Genomic DNA, 21,823 nt, shown 5'->3' on the forward strand with positions numbered 1-21,823 from the left:
GGGGAGGGACACTCAGCACCACTCAATGTGCCTGGCTTTGCACTCAAAAAACAATCCTGGTGTGCTCAGGGGATCAATTGGGATGCAAGGGATTGAATCTGGGATGACCACAAGCAAAACAAACGCCCTACCTGCTGTGCTTTTGCTCCACCCCAAAGGTCATCTTTACAACTGGATACAAAGCCTTTCCCTATCCGAGGATACAGGTCAGGAATGTAATCAACCATTAAAATATTAGATTCATGTTCTTTTTTCTCAGGATCTAATGGGTTTTCCCCATTTTGGTAAATTTGCTTCTATGCCTAAGATTCTGTTTCCCACTTACTACTATTGTCCTAAGTGGTAGAACAATAGCAAAATTAGTCCTAAACAGAAAAGCAGACAGAAGATAATCTGGGTATGTCTGTAAACAGTTTTGTCTAGAAAATTATCAAGCCCTTATTACCTTCATACATGTCTCAGGTCCCACTAGGAGCTGTAGTCTAAAGACTTAAATATTTGTGCAAGAATAGTACATATTAAAATATCTTCTCTAGTTGAAATCCAATATAATTTTTTTAAATTAGGACTTTCCTGTAATTAATGGTACAGCATCTTCTAATGAAAAGATTTTATAAAACGTCCACTTTTCAAAACTGCTACTAGTGGCCAATAAATAAGCATAAAGGGAAGGATTAAAAGAAATACTGTCATCAAATAATAAATCAGTGTAAGTCTTCTGCTATGAAAAGCACGAACTTCTTAAGTTTTGGTCCCTTTCCATCAGAAACATACCGTATTGCTGAACATGGGAAAGATCCCACATTCCGACTACACCCAACCCTGCCACTTAATGTATACCATCCCCAAGGAGGGGGAAAAAACATTCACACAAACAGCTTCTCCTTGTTTTTACTATATATTCCAAGAATATTGAGGGGAAGGGGTTATTTTTGTTATTTTTACATTTATACAGCTTACATTTGCTTGACCCATAAATAAACACTCATAAGATTAATAGGCCATAGTTTTAAAGAGTATTTACATAGCCCCCCATGCATAGAGCCTTTTCAATATTGAAAAAAATTGGAGTAAGCAATATAAATTTGACTAAACTTATTATAAACCCTGACTAAAATACAAGCAATCATTTCACCCATATATGTTATTTCTGTTTCCCTAACAAATCTAGCACTGCAGTGTAGCAGACATCTTACAATTCAGGGATATAAAAATATCAGCTTTAAAATCTAAACTGTACAATATATACACGTTAATATTTGCACCATTAAATTAAGAATATGCTTAAGTCTATGAAATACTACATTATAAATAGCATTTTTTTTCACTCTATAGCTGGAACTAATACAATGTCTACCTGGCTAGTGAGGATGGGAAGGGACAAGGTGGCCTTGTACGATGGGAGGCTCAGAGTTGACTGGATCCTTGTGACTCTGTGAATGCCACACCTGGGGACAACCTGGCATAAAGAAATGACAAAACACTATTGCTTTACATAGGTGGATAATCCTGTTCCAACCATCTTAACAGTTTTATGATTCTCTTGTATACTGGAGACCAAAGCAGCTATATAAAACTATAATGCACCTTACAAGCATAAGATGTCATGTCAATCTCATGCCATCCAAAGAGGATAAACTGAAGAAATTACACCTTCTAAACAATCTCACACTAGAAACAGCAATTGGAGTCTCATTTGCATGGGCAAAACACTTCAAACTATTTTAGTTACTTCCCTATGGAAGAAAAGATATGATTCAAGATGATTGATGGCTAAATTTAAACATGATCTCCAATAGCGATGAGGTTAAGATATAATACAGTTTTTGCCCTTGTGTCCCTTTTTCTTCTTGGATTTTGTTACCCGCTGACCAAACTGAGGAGTGGGAAGTGCAGAGGTTGGGTTGGAAAGGCTCTCTGTATAGTAGGCATATCTCTGTGGCCTGGGTTGAGGAATTGGTTGTCCAAGAAAATATCCTTCTTCCTCTGAGTCAGAGGAGGAAGACGTAGAACACCAGGAATCGTCGTCGTCACCGTACAATCCCAGAAACCTGTTCATTCCTGGATTCTGCAGTGCATAATCAGAAGTGGCATGAGAATACTGTCTGTAGAGGTCAGCATTCTGGATGTATGCTTGAACCTCTCGGGCACTTTTATTCTGTATAAATCTTTCATAGTTATCAGGGGTATAAAGCTGCAGTCGGTCTTTGGGAGAGTATTTCCGTTCCGTGACAAGATTTAGGGCATTGTCAGAGCGGGATTTCCTACTTCTCCTACGGCGATGGTGATGAGGCCTGGATCCTCTTTCTTCAAAATGGTAGACCCGTCTCCGAGTCCTCTCACTCATTGGAGGCTGCCGAATTTCTATGTTGTCATAATTTCCATTATCAATAACATCATCTGAAAACTTAACCTGCTGTGGTCTCGATTGTGACTTGGATCTCCTAAGCACCGGCAGATGTACTGGTTTCTCCTCAGGCATGATTTTTTCTGGACACAACTCCGAACTTAGACTCTTTAAGGATTCTGCACTCCTGTGAAGCATGGAAGAATTCAAAGTCCCCATATTGCTCATTTTCTCACAGTCTTCTGTCTCCATTTCCTCAAAGTTTTGCAGAGAATATAATGATGGCCTTGGTTTGCTCTCTCCATCCACTGAAGCCCCTAGAAGAGAAGTCAAGACAAAGTGTGATTTTCAGTAGTTCTAATGTTCCATCAATTATTATAATATGCTACTGAAGTGATCCATTTCAAAGAAAATTCTCCACCAAAGTTTCAGCATCTACTTAGCACTTGGGTTCAAAAAAAATCAACATGTACTTGAGAAATACTGTCTTACAGATAGTAGGACCACTATATAAACCCAAATGTTACATAATGTGCCTTGAGCGGCAAAAGTTTAAAAGCTCTAAAATTTTATTTGATCCTCTCAAACCCATCTTTTTTAATCCCATGACCATTATTCTAAGCCTCTTCTTTTCTGTTTGTTTTTGTTTTGAGGTCTTATCCAATGATGCTTAAGAGCTTACTCCTGGCTCTGCTCAGGTAATTTTGGAATCAGGGATTCAAATTGGGATCAGCTATGGGCTAGGTTAAAACTCTTAACCTGTATTCAATCTCTCTGGCCTTATGAGTCTTATATCTAGGAGTGGTCAGTAAGCCACAACAATCACACCAAATTTACCCATGTCCTATCTGTCCACAAACAGCCAAGCTCTTTGTTTACACATTATAATTTTTTCTATAATAGCACACTATTGTTTGGTAATGTGTAAACAATTTACACATAAACATGTGTAAACACTAAAGGTAGGACAACTGCCTTACTCATGGTTGACTCAGTTTTGATCTCCAGGATCTAAAAACAAAAAAACCACCTACTATGTAGGGACAGAGTTAGCTCAGTGGGCTAGACTGTACCCTGGAGATGCCGGTCCATATCCTAGTACTGCATGATCCCCTAAGCTCTGCTAGATACGACCACCCCCCAAACAAAAGCCTGGAAAATTGTGCATTGTAGCTTGATAATTCCAGTTTCTTCATTTATAAGATGTAATAAATGTATCTACTCTGCAGTTAAGGGTCATTTTAAGAATAAAATGTGAATAGCTGATATAAATGTGCTTTAAAATCATTAAAACATTTATTTTAGTGCTATATATTGGCACAAGGGCAATACATGAAAATGTTACAAGCTTTGAAAGTACCCAGAATGATTTTAATATTTTAAAATTCATTTAGTATGATCCAAAGTCAAGTATCTTCGAGAAAGGATAGAGTTCCACTAGCCAAATAAAATCAAATTCTTCACCTTTAAAATAGAAATACCTATCCATAGTAACTTTTTTATGTATATATACGTGTGTGTATGTATATATGTGTACATATATATATACATACACATTTGTTTTTCTGTAATACATGGCATTTAACAGAGACCTTTTCTTTCCTTAGTCTAGTTATAGCTAGACTGGTGCTGAACTGTAATTTCTGGAATAAACATTTTAATGGCTCCTTTTTCAAATCTCCCATAATCCCCAGATTATGTACCTGTGATATTAGATAAAGCCAAAGAATCCATAGAATCCCGAACACTTTGCTCTGGTTTCAAGTCTGACAAACACTCCAAGGAATCTTCATACCACTGCGTTTGATCATGATTATATCCTGAAGCCCCGTGGTCCAGATCTAATTCCTGGAGCCTTCTACTGCTGGCAGGGCCTGGGTGGCTGCCATAAGCAGAATCACCAAGCCCATCTTGCGACTGTGCCCAATACATATCAGATTGGTATTTTTTACTTGCAAGGCTCTGGTTATTTTGCTTTAACTCTGTCTTATTTTTGACCAAGTTATCCGATAGCCAGTTATCACTGGCTCGAATATCCTGCTGAAAGAGGCTTTTATCACCAAACTTGAGGAGGAGCTGTGTCATGTAATCTTCATGCTCGGCCCATTCTTCAGGGTCCTCTGAGGTCTCCTGCTCTATTCTTCCCTTCCAAAATTCTTCATTGACAAAACTTGCCCCTTGCCTGGAGAGGTTCAGGTCATCCAGTTTCCTAGAGAGGGTATCATCAGCATTGCCTGAAAGACCAGGAAACTTGTAGTTCAGAGCAGGAGAAAGGAGGAGAGACTGTCTACACTGATCTGCTGATCGACTGCTTTTGCCCATTCGGATACTTCTTCTGGAATCTCTGGATCGAGCAGATTGAAATGCAGAATCCGACGAGTCAGAAGCATGAATGTCTTCACCAAGGCTACATGTTTTTGAGCAATAGATCTGACCTTGTTTAGGAAGGAAAGGACAGCCCAATAAAGAAGCTTTGCACTGGGCACAAGAAAAGCAGGCTTCGGTAGCATGCCAGTGCTGCCCATCATAAGTCATCTGGGCATGGTCAACACCTGTTTTGAAAAGGACAGAATAAGATCAAAGTTTAACAATCTTGAAAAAAATAGGAATAAATAGACTGAGGGCATGACAGACTAATTCTTGGGGGTGATGGAAATACTCTATACTATGCTAAGCTATTAGACATATAGGTTGAGTTATTCTCATTCATAGAATTCCTACTGAAAATGTGCTTAACCGCTAAAATTTATTTTAACTCTCACACCAAAGCTTTTAAGGTCATTTGCAGAAAAACCGAAGAGTGGTGAAAAATTTAAATCAACCAAACCAAGTTCTGAGCTCAGATCAAACAAAATGATACCCCTCCTGTAATTTCAGTTCTCATGCTTAAAACACATGACATACTGATGATCTATTTAGTTAACATCTATAAAAATATTCTTGTAGGGTCAGAGATAATACTATTGTATGATGCATATCTTGTAATGCAGCCAACTCCAGTTCAATCCCGGGCTCCACATATGGAGCCACCAGGGGTGATCCCTTTGGACAGAATAAGGGCTAAATCTCCTCACTTTATATATATATATATATATATAGTATATATATATATATAATATGTTTGGTTTGAGTTTCTTTATTGGTTTCCAGTTTTTCATTCCCATCATTGTTCATATTTGGTTTTGGTGACAGTAAAAGAGAGAATAGGAATACAGAAGCTGACTTCACAGGGCTCAATAGTCTTGCCATGTAGCACATAGACTAGTTCAAGCAAGGTTAAAAAAAAGAAAGAATGTGTGTATATATGTACATATATGTGCATGCATGCTTTTTGTTGAATTCAGTTTCAAATGGTCCATGAGCAGAGTGCTGAAGTATTGGGTTAAGCTCTGAAGTTGATCTTTGGTTAAAGTTCTAACAAAAAAGGCTATGAGATATGTGTCTTAACTGAGAAAATGTTAGGTTTTATTTCAGGTATGGGGTCCCTGATGGGTCTATGTTCAATATTAATGAATAAGCAACATATATTGAATACGGTTCTTTAAGCTCAAGTACATATATACCAATATTATGTTGATTCATAGATGAAAATGCGGGCAGGGTGCACCAGAACTCATATTTCTCATGTGATATTTTTCAGAAGACTTATAGAATATGAATACAAATATGAAATGAACTAGCTGATACATGTCAAAATTAATTAATAAATATGAAATAGAACATGTGGAAACGTATCAAAAAAGTAAAACTGGAGCTCCTATGACAACTGGCATCTATGGAACACAAAACATTAATTCAAAAAGATATATGCACACCTTTGTTCACTGAAGCACTATTTATAATAATGAAGATCTGGAAACAACAGTTTCTCCACTGTGTCATCTCTTATCCATGGGATATAAAGAAAACATAGTAATGGAATAGGCATGAGGTTTGTGACAATCAAACCCACGGATTCTGCCAATAGAATTTAATTTACCAAATTGATAGGGGAGAGGACTATGTCCAAAAAAGTTACCTAGGGTCAGTGGTTGAAGAATACTGGCATTTTAATACTGGAAATGGTACAATAATACCATGTCTAGAACATGAATTTTAACATGATGGCAAATCTTGGTATCTGAATTTAAAAAGAATTTAACTGTGATGTAAATTATACCGCAAGTGAAAAAAAGATAATGTGGTTAATCAAAGGCAGACTTAACCCACCTGTGAAAAAGTAGTGCACGACAAAAATAATGCAGCGAACTTACCAATATGTTCTCCCGCAAGTTTCACAGTACTCTGCATACAGAGACTCAAAACAGCCACAGCAGAACGGACGGCCGTCCTTCATGATGTATCTTTGCCCTCCTAGAACTGTTTCACACTCGAGGCAGCAAAAGTGTTTCATGTGCCAGTGGCGACCCTCAGCTTCTGTGCACTCATCAGCAAAAATAATCTTTTAAAAGAAATTCAAAAGCATATGATGAAAGGAAGGAATTGTGAGATAGTCGAAGACCATGTAATTACAAGTCTTCTGGTAATGACAGATATTGGTTCTTTATTTTTCCTTTTTCCTTCCTTCCTTCCTTCCTTCCTTCCTTCCTTCCTTCCTTCCTTCCTTCCTTCCTTCCTTCCTTTTTTTTTGGTCAGGGGTTACTCCTGGCTCTGCACTCAGAAATCGCTCCTGGCAGGCTCCGGGGACCATATGGGATGCCAGAATTTGAACCACTGTCCTTCCTGGCTCTGCACTCAGAAATCGCTCCTGGCAGGCTCCGGGGACCATATGGGATGCCAGAATTTGAACCACTGTCCTTCTGCATGCAAGGCTTACCTCCATGCTATCTCTCCGGCCCCAGATACTAGTTCTTTAAAAAATATATTATCACATGGGGATGGAGCGATAGCACAGCAGTAAGGCGTTTGCCTTGCAAAGAGCCAATCCAAGACTGACACAGGTTTGATCCCCAGCGTCTCAGATGGTCCCCAGAGCCAGGAGCAGTTTCTGAGTGTATAGGCAGGAGTAACCCCTGAGCATCACTGGGTATGGCCCCAAAACCAAGAACCAAAAAAAAAAAACCACAACCAGGGGCCAGTGAGGTGGCGCTAGAGGTAAGGTGTCTGCCTTGCAAGCGCTAGCCAAGGAAGGACCGCAGTTCAATCCCCAGGCATCCCATATGGTCCCCCCAAGCAGGGGCAATTTCTGAGCACTTAGCCAGGAGTAACCCCTGAGCATTAAATGGGTGTGCCCCCCCCCCCCAAAAAAAAATCACAATCAGGGGCCAGAGCACAGCGGTAGGGTGTTTGCCTTGCACATGGCCAACACAGAAGATAGTGGTTCCGATTCCCAGCATCCCATATGGTCCCTGAGCCTGCCAGGGGCGATTTCTGAGCACAAAGCCAGGAGTAACCCCTGAGCACCACCAGTTGTGATCCAAAAACAAAAACAAAAACAAAAAAACATAGAAACAAAAAAGTATCACAACGAAACATAACAGGAAGTTTACTCTAATTTGATATTGCTACAAAACAGGGGCCTAAATTGAAAATATTGAAAAGAAAACTAAGTGCTTGCCTAAATTTTCTATTAAGAAGCACCCCACTTTGTTGGCATAACCCGGGAAAGAGAGCTTAAAACAATGAAATAAATTAGTGTAGTTGTGTTTTTATTAGAAGAAAACTCAAAATTATCTGAAGTAAAAAATTTTTTACATAACTCTACTCTCTAGAAACTGGTTCATGTATGCAACAACAGTGTAGTTAAATGCTCTAAGAGGTGGAGCAATATTTACAGTGGGTATGGCACTTGCCTTGCCATGTTGTCATACTAGGTTTGATACCCAGCATCCCATATTTGCCCCAAGCCCACCAAGAATGTTCCTTGGTAAACTGACCACCACCAGGTATAATCCCAAACAAACTGTCCATCTCCAGATTAAGGATCTTTTTTTTTTTCCTTTAATTGGGAGAGAAGGAAAGAAGAAGGGAGAGGAGAGATAGGAGGAAGGGAGAGGGAGAAAGAAAGAGGGAGAGAGGGAGATGAAGAGAGGGAGAGAGAGGAGGCCAGAGGGAAAGAAGAAGAGAAGAGGGAAAGAAGAGGGGAGAGGAGAGACAGAGGGAAGAAGGGAGGGAGAAGAAAGAGGAAAGGGAGAGAGAGGAGGCCAGAAGGAAAGAAGGAAAGAAGAGGGGAGAGAAGAGAGAGGAAGAGAAGAAAAAGTAATTAAGGATCTTTTTATTTATAATTTGTTTGTTTGGGGCCACAGCCAGCAGTGCTCAGAGTTATTCCCAGGTCTGTTCTCAGAGGCCAAATCTTGGGGCATCATATGCGTGGTACCATGGATTGAGCAGAGATCCATCACACACAAAAATGTCTTACTTCTTGCATTTTCTTTCTGCCCCTATAATTTTATGTTTTTGGTTTAAAAAGTTTTTCAAATAATAATGCATCACTGAAAAAGGGTGTCAGAAAGTATATGAAAGTGGGGTGTCAGAGATGAGGTTCACTAGGGTAAAGTGCTTGCCTGGCATGCAGATGACCTGGGTTCAAACCCTGACTCGATATGATCCTCTCAAATACTGCCAGGAGTAAGCCCTAAACACAGTTAGGCTCCCCCAATATAAAAATGTGAAAGTAAAAGCATATTTCCTTTGAAAAAAAATGAATGATTTGAGTGAGAATTAAGAAATATAACAAATATAGAGAGCCACCTTGGATATGATCCTAAAAGAGAAAGAGAGATATTTGTAGAAAACTGGGGAATAGTATCTAGTGTCATGCCAAAGTTAACATTTTAGGGTTGTTTTTTTGTTTTGGTTTGCTTTTTTGGTTTGTGGGCTACAACCAGCACTGCTCAGAAATCACTCCTGGCAGGCTTAGGGGACCATATGGGATGCCGGATCCAAAACAATGCCAGTCCTGGGTCGGCTGCTTGCAAGGCAAACGCCCTAGCACTGTGCTATCTCTCTGGCCCCAGCATTTTAGTTTTTCAAATATTATACAATAGTAATGAAAGACATTAACGCTATGGGAAACTGAGGAAGGTATATAGGAATTCTTTGTACTTTCAAAGTCTTCTATAATCAAAAAATATTTAAAAATTAAACATGGGAAAAATTACTTTCCCATCTGTTGCCAGGATAAGCAAAGTCGATGCTTTTATTTACTTAGAGGCAAATAGTGTCAAGGAATGGAGTTTTCTGTTTCTTTTTCATTTGTTTGTTTTACCTCATCACATGCTGAACACCGTGGTTTGAGCAGTTCTGCATGGTGCCTACCACAGTGAATTTTTTCCATCCTGATAAAAATAGATGAGGTCCGACCAGCATCTCATTACACGTGAAGCACACAAAACAGGATGGATGCCAACATATTCCAGGGCAGCACGGGAGGCAAACACTGCAATTTCACCTCCATTTATCTTCAAGCCACACTAAAAACAAAAGGATATGTATTTCCAAACAATGCTTTTTAATAACTGGATTCTCTGCCTTTCTCTTCTTACATTGAACCCCAAATTAGTTACAGCAGCTTTTATTTTTGTCCCTTGCTATATTATTGACTAAATATCTCTTTAAGGCTGGTTTATTTTCTACTATAATAAGCATGCTTCAGATACATGACTACAGGGGAGGTTTCTATAAAGCTTCACTGGATTTATAAGTATGTGTGGTATCTGGAGCAAATTTCCTATGGATACATTTCTTTCTGGGGTTTGTTTTGCTTTTCGGACCATACCAATGACGCTCAGGGGTTACTCCCAGCTATGTGCTCAGAAATCACTTCTGGCAACCTGATGCCAACAATAGAGACTGCATGAAAAATAAAACTGTATTGGCACGACAGACAATGACTTGGATTGAACAAACTGGTTTGCCTAGAGCCTAGAGTTGGTCTTATGCCAGGAAACTTCAGGGGTAGGGTCTCGTATTTAGACTAAGGCTTTTCCTTTCCATATCCCCCATATTTTGGTGGGCCTATGCAAACAATATTTGCCACTCTAACACCGTTTTTACTGTGCTCCTTTGACTCTAACCCTTAAAAAAAAACTCTTAAACTTTTGATGTTAACTTAAACCAATATGCATGTGCATGAAAATATAAAAAAAATACTATGCCTTCAATGTTTAAGGAGTCACATAAATCTCATGGCCTTAGGTTGCTTTGTGTACTGTTAAGAAATGTTATAATGTACTACAATCTGGGGACTTGTGGACAAAGTAATTGTACATGGGTTCTGCCTTATTTTCTTTTTTTTGGTTTTTGGGCCACAACCCGTTTGATGCTCAGGGGTTACCTCCTGGCTATGTGCTCAGAAATTCGCCCCTGGCTTGGGGGGACCATATGGGACGCCGGGGGATCGAACTGCGGTCCGTTCCTTGGTAGCGCTTACAAGGCAGACACCTTATCTCCAGCGCCACCTTCCCGGCCCCTTTTTTCTTAATGTTCTTTGACTGTAAGTTCAATATTTAGGCGTCATCAAGGGGATTTCTTCTGAGAACTCTGTTTATGGGCGATTGTCCTTCCACTGTAACTTTACCTTGTCCTATCTGCATCATTGTTCTCATAATTAAAAAAAAAAATTAAAAAAAAAAAAAGAAATCGCTTCTGGCTTGGGGGGACCATATAGGACGCGGGGGTTGGAACAAAGTCCCGTCCTAGGTTAACCTGCATGCAAGGCAAATGCTTACCGCTTGCATTACATCTCCGACCTTCATCCTATGGATTACATTTCTTTTTTTTTTTTTTTTTTTGGTTTTTGGGCCACACACCCTGTGACGCTCAGGGGTTTACTCCTGGCTATGCCTCAGAAGTTGCTCCTGGCTTCTTAGGGGACCATATGGGACACCGGGGGATCGAACCGCTGTCCGTCCTAGGCTAGCGCAGGCAAGGCAGGCACCTTACCTCCAGCGCGCACCCAGCCCGGCCCCTGGATACATTTCTTAAAGTCAGTAACAGTAAAGGTCTTGCCAATGAAGTTCAGAAGGCCTTCATTATGTCTTCTACATTTCTGAAAAATGCCTCACCTCTCTTCATGCCAACTTCCAAAAGGCAGGATTTCATCAGACAGACTCTCCCTTCAGTGTAGGCAATTTGAACACTGATCTTTACTCAACATTGAATAAATTTCCCTTTTTCTTTTTTGGAGCTCGTAGGCCCAGATTTTCTCACCATTACCAATGACCAGTTCACGCTCTACCTCTGTAACTACTACAAGCCACTCATTCTAGAAGGGCTACCTGTTCACACACAGCATGCATCATTGCTCTGGACAAAAGTTTGATTGTTCCTCTTCCAAGTGCTTCTTTCTTCCTCTGAGCACTGAACTCTTGCAATTCTTTTTTCTCTTCTTCACTCAAAGACTGGCAATACCGCACCTTTATGGTAAGAAAAAAACAAAAGCACATGCTGGAACATTGACTGTCTCCTTCATCAATTCTTTTCCAGAATTAAGAATTTCATGAAAAGAAAGCCAATTCACCCTCACCCACTTTATGGATCTCCAATTTTAAAATGACACCCTAACCCTTGAAATACCATTTCAAGGAATGAAATTTGAAGGAACTTTTTTTTTCTTTTAGTGTTTAAAACTATCAGCGAGAGATGCTAAAATGGTAGGACATTAACCTTCTACAAAGGGCCTTAAATTTGTTAATTGCTCTTTCTTTTTACATTTCTGCAGGCACTTAGCTACAAGGCCTGAACTCTCCCTTAAGGCTCTCATTCTGGGTGGAAATCTCAGGAATATTGTAGGGGGGGCTCCAGATAATTGATGGGTAGCTGCAAACACTATAAAACCAACTGGTGTTAAGTCTTTTGTTCTTTTCTCTTGAGAAATGAAAGGTCGTATATTCCTCCAGACAATTTAAACTCAAAAAATGCAAAAGGACAGAAGAAGTGGTCAGCAAGATGCAGAAGCTTACTAGAGCCTTCTCGCTTATCACTGAAGATTTTTTTTTCCACTTCTAGGTATTTTACCTCATTATCATGTGGTGGCAACTGGTATAAAAGTTGTTTAATCCGGTGCTTCTCTCCAGGACTGTTAACGTAAGGAACCTTTTCCTCAGGTAGGCAAGCAAAATAGAGCTGGATCTGAGTAAAAGATGGGGAAAAATATCAGCACAGGGAAGTGAAAGATCTAAGCTTATTCTGTCCCTTAACTACTTTATAGATTGCAGGATTTTGATCTCTTGTAGCTACAGAGAAGACCAGCAAAACTAACTGAGCAGAACTGCTAACATTCAGATAGCTAGCACTCAGTTTCTAAATTACTCTTTAGGAATGTCCATTTGTAGGGACAATTAGGGGCATCATAAATTATGGCATATTTTCTCAACTGATTTCCCACAGTCAGAAGAGGTTCCTGTTGAATGCTGTAAATATCCTACACTATCCAAAATCCAGCCCCAACACCACCACCAAAAAACCAGCCACTCACTACACAAACTTAACTTGCTCTTCAAATTTTACACATCACACACAACCTATTCTGTTAAACTCTGTAAACCTTCCCCCTTTATCAGGTTTTCTCAGGCATCAGCTTTCTTTACTTCTATGGTGCTATTTTCTAAATACTTGAAGTCAATTTCCCCAAGGCACTTGGAGAGGACCCCAAGTACGAAAACACTTTTTTTTTCCTTTTGAATTGCTCTCTTATTTAAAGGAAGATTCGTTAATCAGTTTTGCAAATGATACTGCCTTGCTGAAAATGCAAATGCTTCACAAAAAAAAAGATAGAAGATTAAGAATATCTGGTTGGTGGGCTTCAAAATCCCAGCATCATAAGAAATTTACCTAACCTAAATTGTAAAGAAAGAGGTCTCTATTCATAAATTGTAAAATATTTGTGAGCAATACATCTTCCTAAGGGGTGTGCCAGCATCTGTTGTTTTCCCTAGTGGCAGAAGCTGAATGAATAAAGACTCTATTTTCAAAGTGTTCCCAACATCTAGATAGGATTCAAAACTAACCAGGGGGCCAGAGAGACAGTACAGCAGTAAGGCACACATGGCCATCCTGGGTTCTAATTCTCAACACTGCATCTACCAGCAGTGATCCCTGAACAAAGCTGAGTATGGCTCACCAAAAAAAAGACCAAAAAAAAAAAAAAAAACCCCAATGAATTGCAAGAAACTTAATTTGGCACCCTTTTTATTTTCCAACTTATTTCAAGGTAATAGGGATAATAAAAACAGATATGTAGCTTTCCTATTCTTCAAAGTAATACAAAGCACAAAACTGAGTTCTTTCAATGCCCTCCTCCAACTCCAGCAATGACAGATTTCTTAAGTGCTAGGTTGTCAAGAGTTAAATGTGTAAGCAATAATACTCAATTCAGTTCCATATTCTCTTTTCTTCAAAGCTGAGAGCTGGCAGAGAAACTGTATTCTTTCCTTTTATCACCTTTTTATTGTTACTGGAATTTTCTGAAATATTAACTTCCTCTCATCTCACATCAGAGACTTTTTTAAGTTTTTTTATTTCAGCACCATGGTTACATGATTTCTCATTCTATAGGTTTTTGTTTTTATTTTTTTTTCCCACAGAAAAGGTTGTTCGTGATTGAGTTAGTCGTACAACCTTCACCACGGATCATTTCCCCCCACCAATGTCAACAGTTTCCCTCTCACCCTTTCTGATACCTTCTTCTCTCACCCACCCTCCCTTGCCTGCTTTTTGGGGCAGGCATGTTACTTCACTCTTATCTCAGACATTTTAGAAACCCATATAAAAAAGGCAAACATGCAATATCTGGATTCCATTTATTAAAGCAAAAATAGCACCATTATAAGGTTTCTGGATCCATGAAAATAAGGGTTTGGAAACTTTCACTGAGAAATTAAGCAGAACTTTGAAAGGCAAAAATTTTAAACTATCCCAAGATTAGTGAGGCCTGAAACGGGTTGTGTGTGACTGAGGCAATGATGCTCTCAACATCTTTATCTCCAGTTTACTAGAATTTTATAAAAGATGTTGAGAGCATCCTTGCCTCACTCACACACAAAGTACAGGGGGTAAAGCACTTGTTTTGCCTGCAGCCAACCCCCTTTTCATTCCTGGTCCTGGCAAAGAATTTCTAAGCCCAGAACAACTCTAAGCACTGCCTGGTAGGACCCAAACCACTTTCCCCACACACAAATCCTTTAAACGTTTTAAGTCTCATTGAAAAACAAAAAAAAAAATAGGATGTTTAGTTTCTTACCTGTTCTGGTCTAAGCCCTGGGGGAACCCAGGCATACTCTTCCAATGCACAGCCAGAATCATCATCTGATGTGGAACTTCTCTGGCACCCAAAGGCAAGTTTGCTCATTTTGGGCTCCATCTCCAAAGGCATAACAACAAAGCTTCAAGTCTGTTTATCTCGGATCAATACATCAAACAATAGCTGCTGGGGACAAAAGTTGAAAAAAGAAATGAAAAAAATACCTCCAGGTTTACTTTTACCCACCCCCTAAGTGCTTTTATTGGATGCTGTAAAACTAAGTGTAAACAAAACTGGGTCACGGGAACTAAGATTACTCCTATCACCGCTCTCAACCCCTCTGCACAGTAAAACTTAAAATTCAAGGCTACAGCAGTTGAAAAGAGTCATTCCAGATCTGTATTTCAGAAAATGCAGCCAAACCTAGTTTATTTCCAGTTTGAATTTTAAAATATCTGTATATAATGCAAGGATTTAGGCACTTGACTGAAAAAAATGTGTCTAACTTCACCACCAACATCACATGAGGTTACCACCCTACTCCCAAACGTGCAACCAGAGTGACACACAGCCCCCAATGAAATGAAATTCCTATGAAGTCCTATGAGTTATAGAAAGTGTTAGGTATCCCACTACTAAACCACCACGAAAAACTGGCTCAGAGACAAACTTGACTGTCGGATATGAAAGATGTTCAAGAAATAACTAAGTTTACCTAGAGAGTCTGACAGTCCTGGGAGAGTGGCAGAAAGAGATTTAAGAGTACTTAAATCAAGAACATTTAATTTGAAGTACTTGAAAGAGAAGAATGCTTTGCTGAAGAGGGTCCAATATTCAATATTTGTCTGCCATCTCACTCCAAGGAAGACAATCTTCTACTTTTCCTTCACACACTCCTTTTGAGATGTGAAGACCCTTTCAGCTCGATTAGCATTAGATAGGTATCTGCCCTTCCCTCCCCTTTGACTATCCCTAACAATAAATATCATAATTGGAGGACAGTATGAGTGCTCAGTCCCTAAGGCTGAGAAGTCCCCTGACCCTATCCCGTCTCTCTTAAGTCTGTCTAGTTTTCTTAAATCTTGTAGCGCTATCTGGCTCCAGGCCCATTCATCTGGCAACTCTCCATATTTTCTAAGTGATTTTCCCAGCTGACAAGCTGCTCTTGACAGAGTATATCTGCTAGACCAACTACCTACTTTTCAGTTTCTAATAAAGCATATTATTTATTATATAACATTGCACCTTAAATTTATAAGCTCTTACTCCCTGTGGCGTAACGGTCATTAGCAAATCGCTTCCATTAAATAAAATCCATTAAATAAAATTCCATTAAATAAAATCAAGTTAGTTGATTATTAGTAAATAATCATGGAAAAGTTACCTATTCTATGTGAAACCAAGTATAAGATACATATGCTCTAAATGAGGACACCACAGATGTAATAAATTTAAGACAATAGACCCCCACCCTAAAACACAGAAACTCCACTATCACTATGTTCTTTGCTGTTTTAATTTTTAAAAGTTATCCATAATGTCATGACACAAAGAACTAAAAGCAGGATTTCAGAATCAGACACAGCTTATTCTAATTATCCCATTTCCTTCCCATCAAAAAAATTATAGTTGGCCCACCCAATTTTAAAGAAATTGGCTTGTTCAGCATCAGCCAGCTAATGTCTAGTTTTCACATTACATTCCTGACCTGCCATATTTTCAAAATTCCATTAAAACTTGCTTAACAGGGCCGGAGAGATATCATGGAGGTAAGGCATTTGTCTTGCGTGCAGAAGTAGGTGGTTTGAATCCCGCATCCCACGTGGTCCTGAGAGCCTGCCAGGAGCCATTTTTGAGCACAGAGCCAGGAGTAACCAGAGTGCTGCTGGGTGTCACCCAAAAACCAAAAAATAAATAAATAAAAGGAAGGAAGGAAAGGGAGTAAAACCCTTTCAGCCTAGAACTATCATTTTTTTTCAGTGATTACCTCTATGCAACCCTAAATATTATTTGTTAAAACTTGACCACTGGTAAATTTTACATTTTTACATAACAAAAGTCATATTAAAAACAACAAAAATGGGGCTGGACAGATAGCATGGAGGTAAGGCGTTTGCCTTTCATGCAGGAGGTCATCGGTTCGAATCCCAGCGTCCCATATGGTCCCCTGTGCCTGCCAGGAGCAATTTCTGAGCATGGAGCCAGGAGTAACCCCTGAGCAATGCCGGGTGTTACCCAAAAAAACCCACCACACAACACAAAAAAAAAAACCAACAAAAAATGTAACAAATCAAAAAACAAAATAATAATAATTCACAATGGAAGACTATCCAATAGCTACAACCTTTACTAGCACTACACTTGTGACTATTCCAACTAATAATCACATTCAAGGGAAGAAAACCAGTTATTATCAATTAGGGGTCAGAGTGATAGCACAGCTGGTAGGACATTTGCCTTAAAAGTGATCAACCTGGTTCGATCCCTAGCATCCTATATGGTCTCCCAAGCCTACCAGGAGTTGATTTCTGAGTGCAGAGCCAGGAGTAAACCCTGAGCGCTGCCGGGTGTGCAGCCCCCACACCCCAAAATAAACGAATTCAATTAGAAACAGAAAGAAAATAATGTCCCACCAGGAGAATGGGTCCTTTCAAAGTCATATAACCTATATCATGAAAAATGCATATTTATTCTATACCAAACCTGGCTGAGGATAAACACTTAAAGGTGTAAACTTAACAAGAAGTATTAAGCAGATATAAACGAAACTAAGAATAAATGTATCATATAACAAGGAAAAACACCGCAAATTAAAGCAAACTATGGATTTTCCAAGCTAGCACAAAGATAGACTGCCAAAGATCTAAATTACTTTTCTAGCTGTACTCCCTGATTAGCCTTTTGTGAAAAATGTACAGAAAATTACTACCGTAATCAAGGTAAATCATCTCTAGCACCAAATGCCACAACCCCATCCTCTAATCATCCGTGATGGCTGGCTGTATCTCCAAGCCTACAATTCCCACAGTCATTTCAGCTTTTCCACACACTACTTACTATACGCAGGGACTTTGAATATTATAGTTGAACTGCACAATAAGTGACAAAAGTCATTTTAATCACAAGCATGCTTGTGTTTTCATTACTGTCACTACTGACAACTATTTCACCCCTCTGTGTATGCCTTTGTATATACCTACTTAAGGGTCTGCCATTTAGATACAAAGAAATCCTCTGGGGGCATATCTCTCCCTTAACAGAGGAGGAAACTGAAACCTCAGAGCTACTACTGGTTCAAGGTCAGTTAACATAACAAGTGTTACAACTGGGCTTGTCAGTAATCTTAAACCCCTCAAACCCACATAGCCTCCTGGTAGACTCTTATTCAATCAGTTCTTTTTTCTTTGGCACACTAAACAGGCTACAACTGCACCACAGACACACAAGCACAAATGGATGGGAGATGGTCCATTTTGTCCAGAGAAGGCATTTTAAAGAGACAGTGCAGTCAAAATAAAATTTTTAATTAGGGCCCGGAGAGATTAGCACAGCGGCGTTTGCCTGCAAGCAGCCAATCCTGGACCAAAGGTGTGGTTTGAATCCCGGTGTCCCATATGGTCCCCCGTGCCCGCCAGGAGCTATTTCTAAGCAGACAGCCAGGAGTAACCCCTGAGCACCGCCGGGTGTGGCCCAAAAACCAAAAAAAATTTTTTGTAATTAAAAAAGAAAAGGTCAGGGCTGGAGTGGTGACATAGGGCGTAGCAGGGGTCTCGCAGGCTGAAAACGGCCCTACGTACAACATTTTGTGGCCCTGCTCTAGAGGAATCTTTTTTTTTTTTTGTTTTGTTTTAGTTGTTTGGGTCACACCCCCCAATGTTTAAGGCTTACTACTGACTTTGCACTCAAGGGTCACCCCGACTTTGCCTCCTGCAGCCCGCAGGTAAATTGAGTTTGAGACCCCCTGGCATAAGGTGTGTGCTTTGCAAGCACTGTTAGCCTAGGATGGAAAATGGTTGGATTCCCCTGGCGTCCCATATGGTTCCCCGACCCTGGAGCGATTTCTGAGCTCATAGCCAGGAGTAACCCGAGGGTCAACGGGTGTGGCCCAAAAACAAAGAGAGAGAGAGAGAGGGAGGGAGGGAGGGAGGGAAGGAGGAAGGGAGAGAGGAAGGAAGGAAGGAAGGAAGGAAGGAAGGAAGGAAGGAAGGAAGGAAGGAAGGAAGGAAGGAAGGAAGGAAGGAAGGAAGGGAAAAAAAAATCAATGATTAGAACCACAGGTAGCATGCACATTGGGGAAGGTTATGCTTAGTTTTCATGCAACCAGGTTCAATCCACCCACATATGGTCTTCCAAGCACATCCCAAAATAATCAATCCCAAGTACAGGGTAGGAGTAAAACCTGAGCACAGACAAGTATGGGCCCTCCAAAACCCCCCAAAGTATCTAGAAAAAGTACAGTGAATAAAGTGCTGTTTCCATCTGGGCCAACCCAGGTTCAGCCCCATCGCACTCCACAATTCCTGAGTTGAATCAAGTCTGGAGGACAGAGCCTGGAATAAGGCCTATCCACACACCACCAAAACAAAACAAAACAAAACAAAATAAAAGTTAATGGCTTTATAAGCTATTTAATTTCTCCTTTGGAGAAAATCTCTCTTCTCATTAATTCTCAATTCTGAGAAGAGTTGACTATTAAACACACACACATACTGTGGAAACCATTTGAGATAATATTTTTATATTACTTTACTAGCCACAGCTAACATATCTTTTATAAAAAGCTTTGAAATTAGGGACCAGAGAGAGAGAATGGAGGTAAGGTGCTTGCCTTGCATGCAGAAGGATGGTGGTTCGAATCCCAGCATCCCATATGGTCCCCTGAGCCTGCCAGGAGTGATTTCTGAGCATATAGCCAGGAGGAACCCCTGAGCACTGCCGGGTGTGACCCAAAAACCAAAAAATAAATAAACCTATGTACAGGTATCACACTAAATGCTAGAGGATAAATAGAATAAAAAGTTATATTAGTTTTCTTTTTTTCTAATAATTTCTTTAAGGTGACTAGTTTTCTGATTGATTTTGAGACAGATTTATTGTTCTGGTCTTGAAATGCTGTAATAAACACATGAGTGACAATTAAAGAAACCAACTCTAAGGTAGGTTTGTACCCTAAAAGAAATGAATCAGGGGCCAGAGCAATAGCACAACTGGTAGGGGTGTTTGCCTGTGCACGCAGTTGACCTGAATTATATATCCCCGTAGTCTGCCAGGAATGATTCCAGAGTACAACAGCCCAGGTAAGCTCTGTCGAGCATCGCTGGGTGTGAGCCAAAAACAGAGAGGGGAGAGGGGAGGGGAACAAAAGAAGTGTGCCTGAGAGATAGAAATGAACCTGGTGTGGAGAGATATTCCAGACGAAGTTGGACAACACATTTGGTCTGCACCTCATATACCACAATATAATCCCCTGAGCCTTGTCAGAAAAAGGTGTGAGCAAACAACAGTGTGTGTTCAACCTTCTCATCCCCCAAAAGGAAAAGAATCAGTAGGGGGGCCACCGCTATGTTCTAGTTCTGAATAGGGAAAAATTCTATGTGGAAAAAGAGAAGTAAAACAGAAATGGGTCCAGTCCCAGCTCCAAACAACAGTTGGACCATTAAAAAAACTAATGCACATGGGGTCGAGTTAATAGCAAAGACAGCTGATAGGGCATTTCCCTTGCAAGTATCAAACCTGGATGGGCCGAACCGGGCTCAATCCTAGCCATCCCATCTGGCTCCCCAAATGCGCCAGGAGTAATTTTCTGATTGCAGAGCCAGGAGTAACCGCTGAGCAACACTGGGTGTAGCCCCCAAACAAACAAAAAAATATACCTAGAAAGCAAAACTTTTCCTACTTAGCAAATACAGACAGCAATGAGTTCATACTAAGATTCGGTATCAGGATCACATTCAAATGTTATGAGATATTTGAAGATAGAAATTTGTAGAGCAGGAGGCTGAAGCAATAGCACAGTGAAGGGTGTTTGCCTTGCATGCGGCTGTCCAGGACAGACCTGGGTTCAATTCCTGACGTCCCATATGGTCCCCAAAGTCAGGAGCAATTTCTCAACACAGAGCCAGGAGTAACCCCTGAGCATCACTGGGTATGGTCCAAAAACCAAAGCCAAAACAAAACAAAAAAAATTTGAGGACTTGAAAGCCCTCTATAAAGTCAAGGAGAAAAAAGAATGACAAAATGTTGCAAACACAGGAAGAGAAGCTGCCAAAGGTAGTAGAGATAAGGAAAAGCAAATATAATCTAGCAAACTATACAACTAAAAATGGGAAGAATTCATTTCCCTTCTTCACCCTTTTCCCTCCCCTTATCCTTCAAAATAGTAAAACTGTTTCTTTTCACCATTTAAAAAAACTCAAAGACAAAACAGCCAGATGACTTCTATAGGAAAAGACCTATTAGAAACACTTGCCAGAAGAAAGCCTTGAGCACTGCCAGAATGTCCCAGCCAAGGCAAGTACTAGGGCCAAAGAGATGTAGGACAGAGATGCAGGACAGATATACAGAGTTTTGCACACGAACAACCCTGGTTTGGTCCCCAACATTTTATATTCCCTGAGCACCAAGAGGAATCCCAGAGTACAGAGCCAGGAGTAAGCCTTGAGAACTTCTGGGTATGGCCCAATACCCCAAAATAAAATACATAAATAAGGCAGTTATTTATTACCTTATAAGAGATAGTCGAGGAAGAAAAATGAGATTTTAAAGAAATTTATAAATAATAAAGATTAAAATCGCTATACACACGTACAATTGTTTCAACTGTTACTGCAGATCTTCTTGAAGCTGATTATTAGTAACACCAGAATAACAATACCAAAGGCTAGGTTTGACAAATGAATTTAATCACATTTATGAATTCTGAGCCTTTTGTACACCATACAATTTTGTCACGTGCCCAGTATTCCCTGCTGCCATGAAGCCAGCTTCTAACCAGTCCCTAAATAAAATATGCAACACCAGCATCTGGGCATGGATATATACATGTACATACATACAAACCATGTGCGATGATCTAAGAAACATGGCAGTGTTTCAGTTTTTGCATGAAAAAAATGAGATGGCATTTGTTCCCCAATTTGGGCCACAGTGTTATTCATAGGACATATTGATGTATGGAGGGAATGTTCCTAAAATTTACTTTTCAGATTCATTCACCTTGTATCATTACTTCTTATATTTAGAACAGTTTGGAAATAAAAAACACAACTGATAACCTGCTTTGTAAAAAGCCACAT

At 39.9% G+C, this 21,823-nt stretch overlaps 1 protein-coding gene across 1 annotated transcript; it reads right to left on the reverse strand.

Annotated features, from left to right (window-relative positions):
- Window positions 1-1,712: 1,712 nt before the first annotated feature.
- Window positions 1,713-14,707, reverse strand: PRICKLE1 (prickle planar cell polarity protein 1). Its single transcript, XM_049783883.1, is given in 11 exon segments — window positions 1,713-2,664; window positions 4,051-4,899; window positions 6,601-6,613; window positions 6,615-6,788; window positions 9,555-9,617; window positions 9,619-9,645; window positions 9,647-9,708; window positions 9,711-9,759; window positions 11,566-11,703; window positions 12,305-12,418; window positions 14,529-14,707. Coding segments are annotated over 11 exon segments (2,478 nt in total). The 5' UTR covers window positions 14,661-14,707; the 3' UTR covers window positions 1,713-1,807.
- Window positions 14,708-21,823: the final 7,116 nt, after the last annotated feature.

The sequence above is a fragment of the Suncus etruscus genome, chromosome 11, assembly GCF_024139225.1.
Source record: "Suncus etruscus isolate mSunEtr1 chromosome 11, mSunEtr1.pri.cur, whole genome shotgun sequence".
Classification (NCBI taxonomy): domain Eukaryota; kingdom Metazoa; phylum Chordata; class Mammalia; order Eulipotyphla; family Soricidae; genus Suncus; species Suncus etruscus.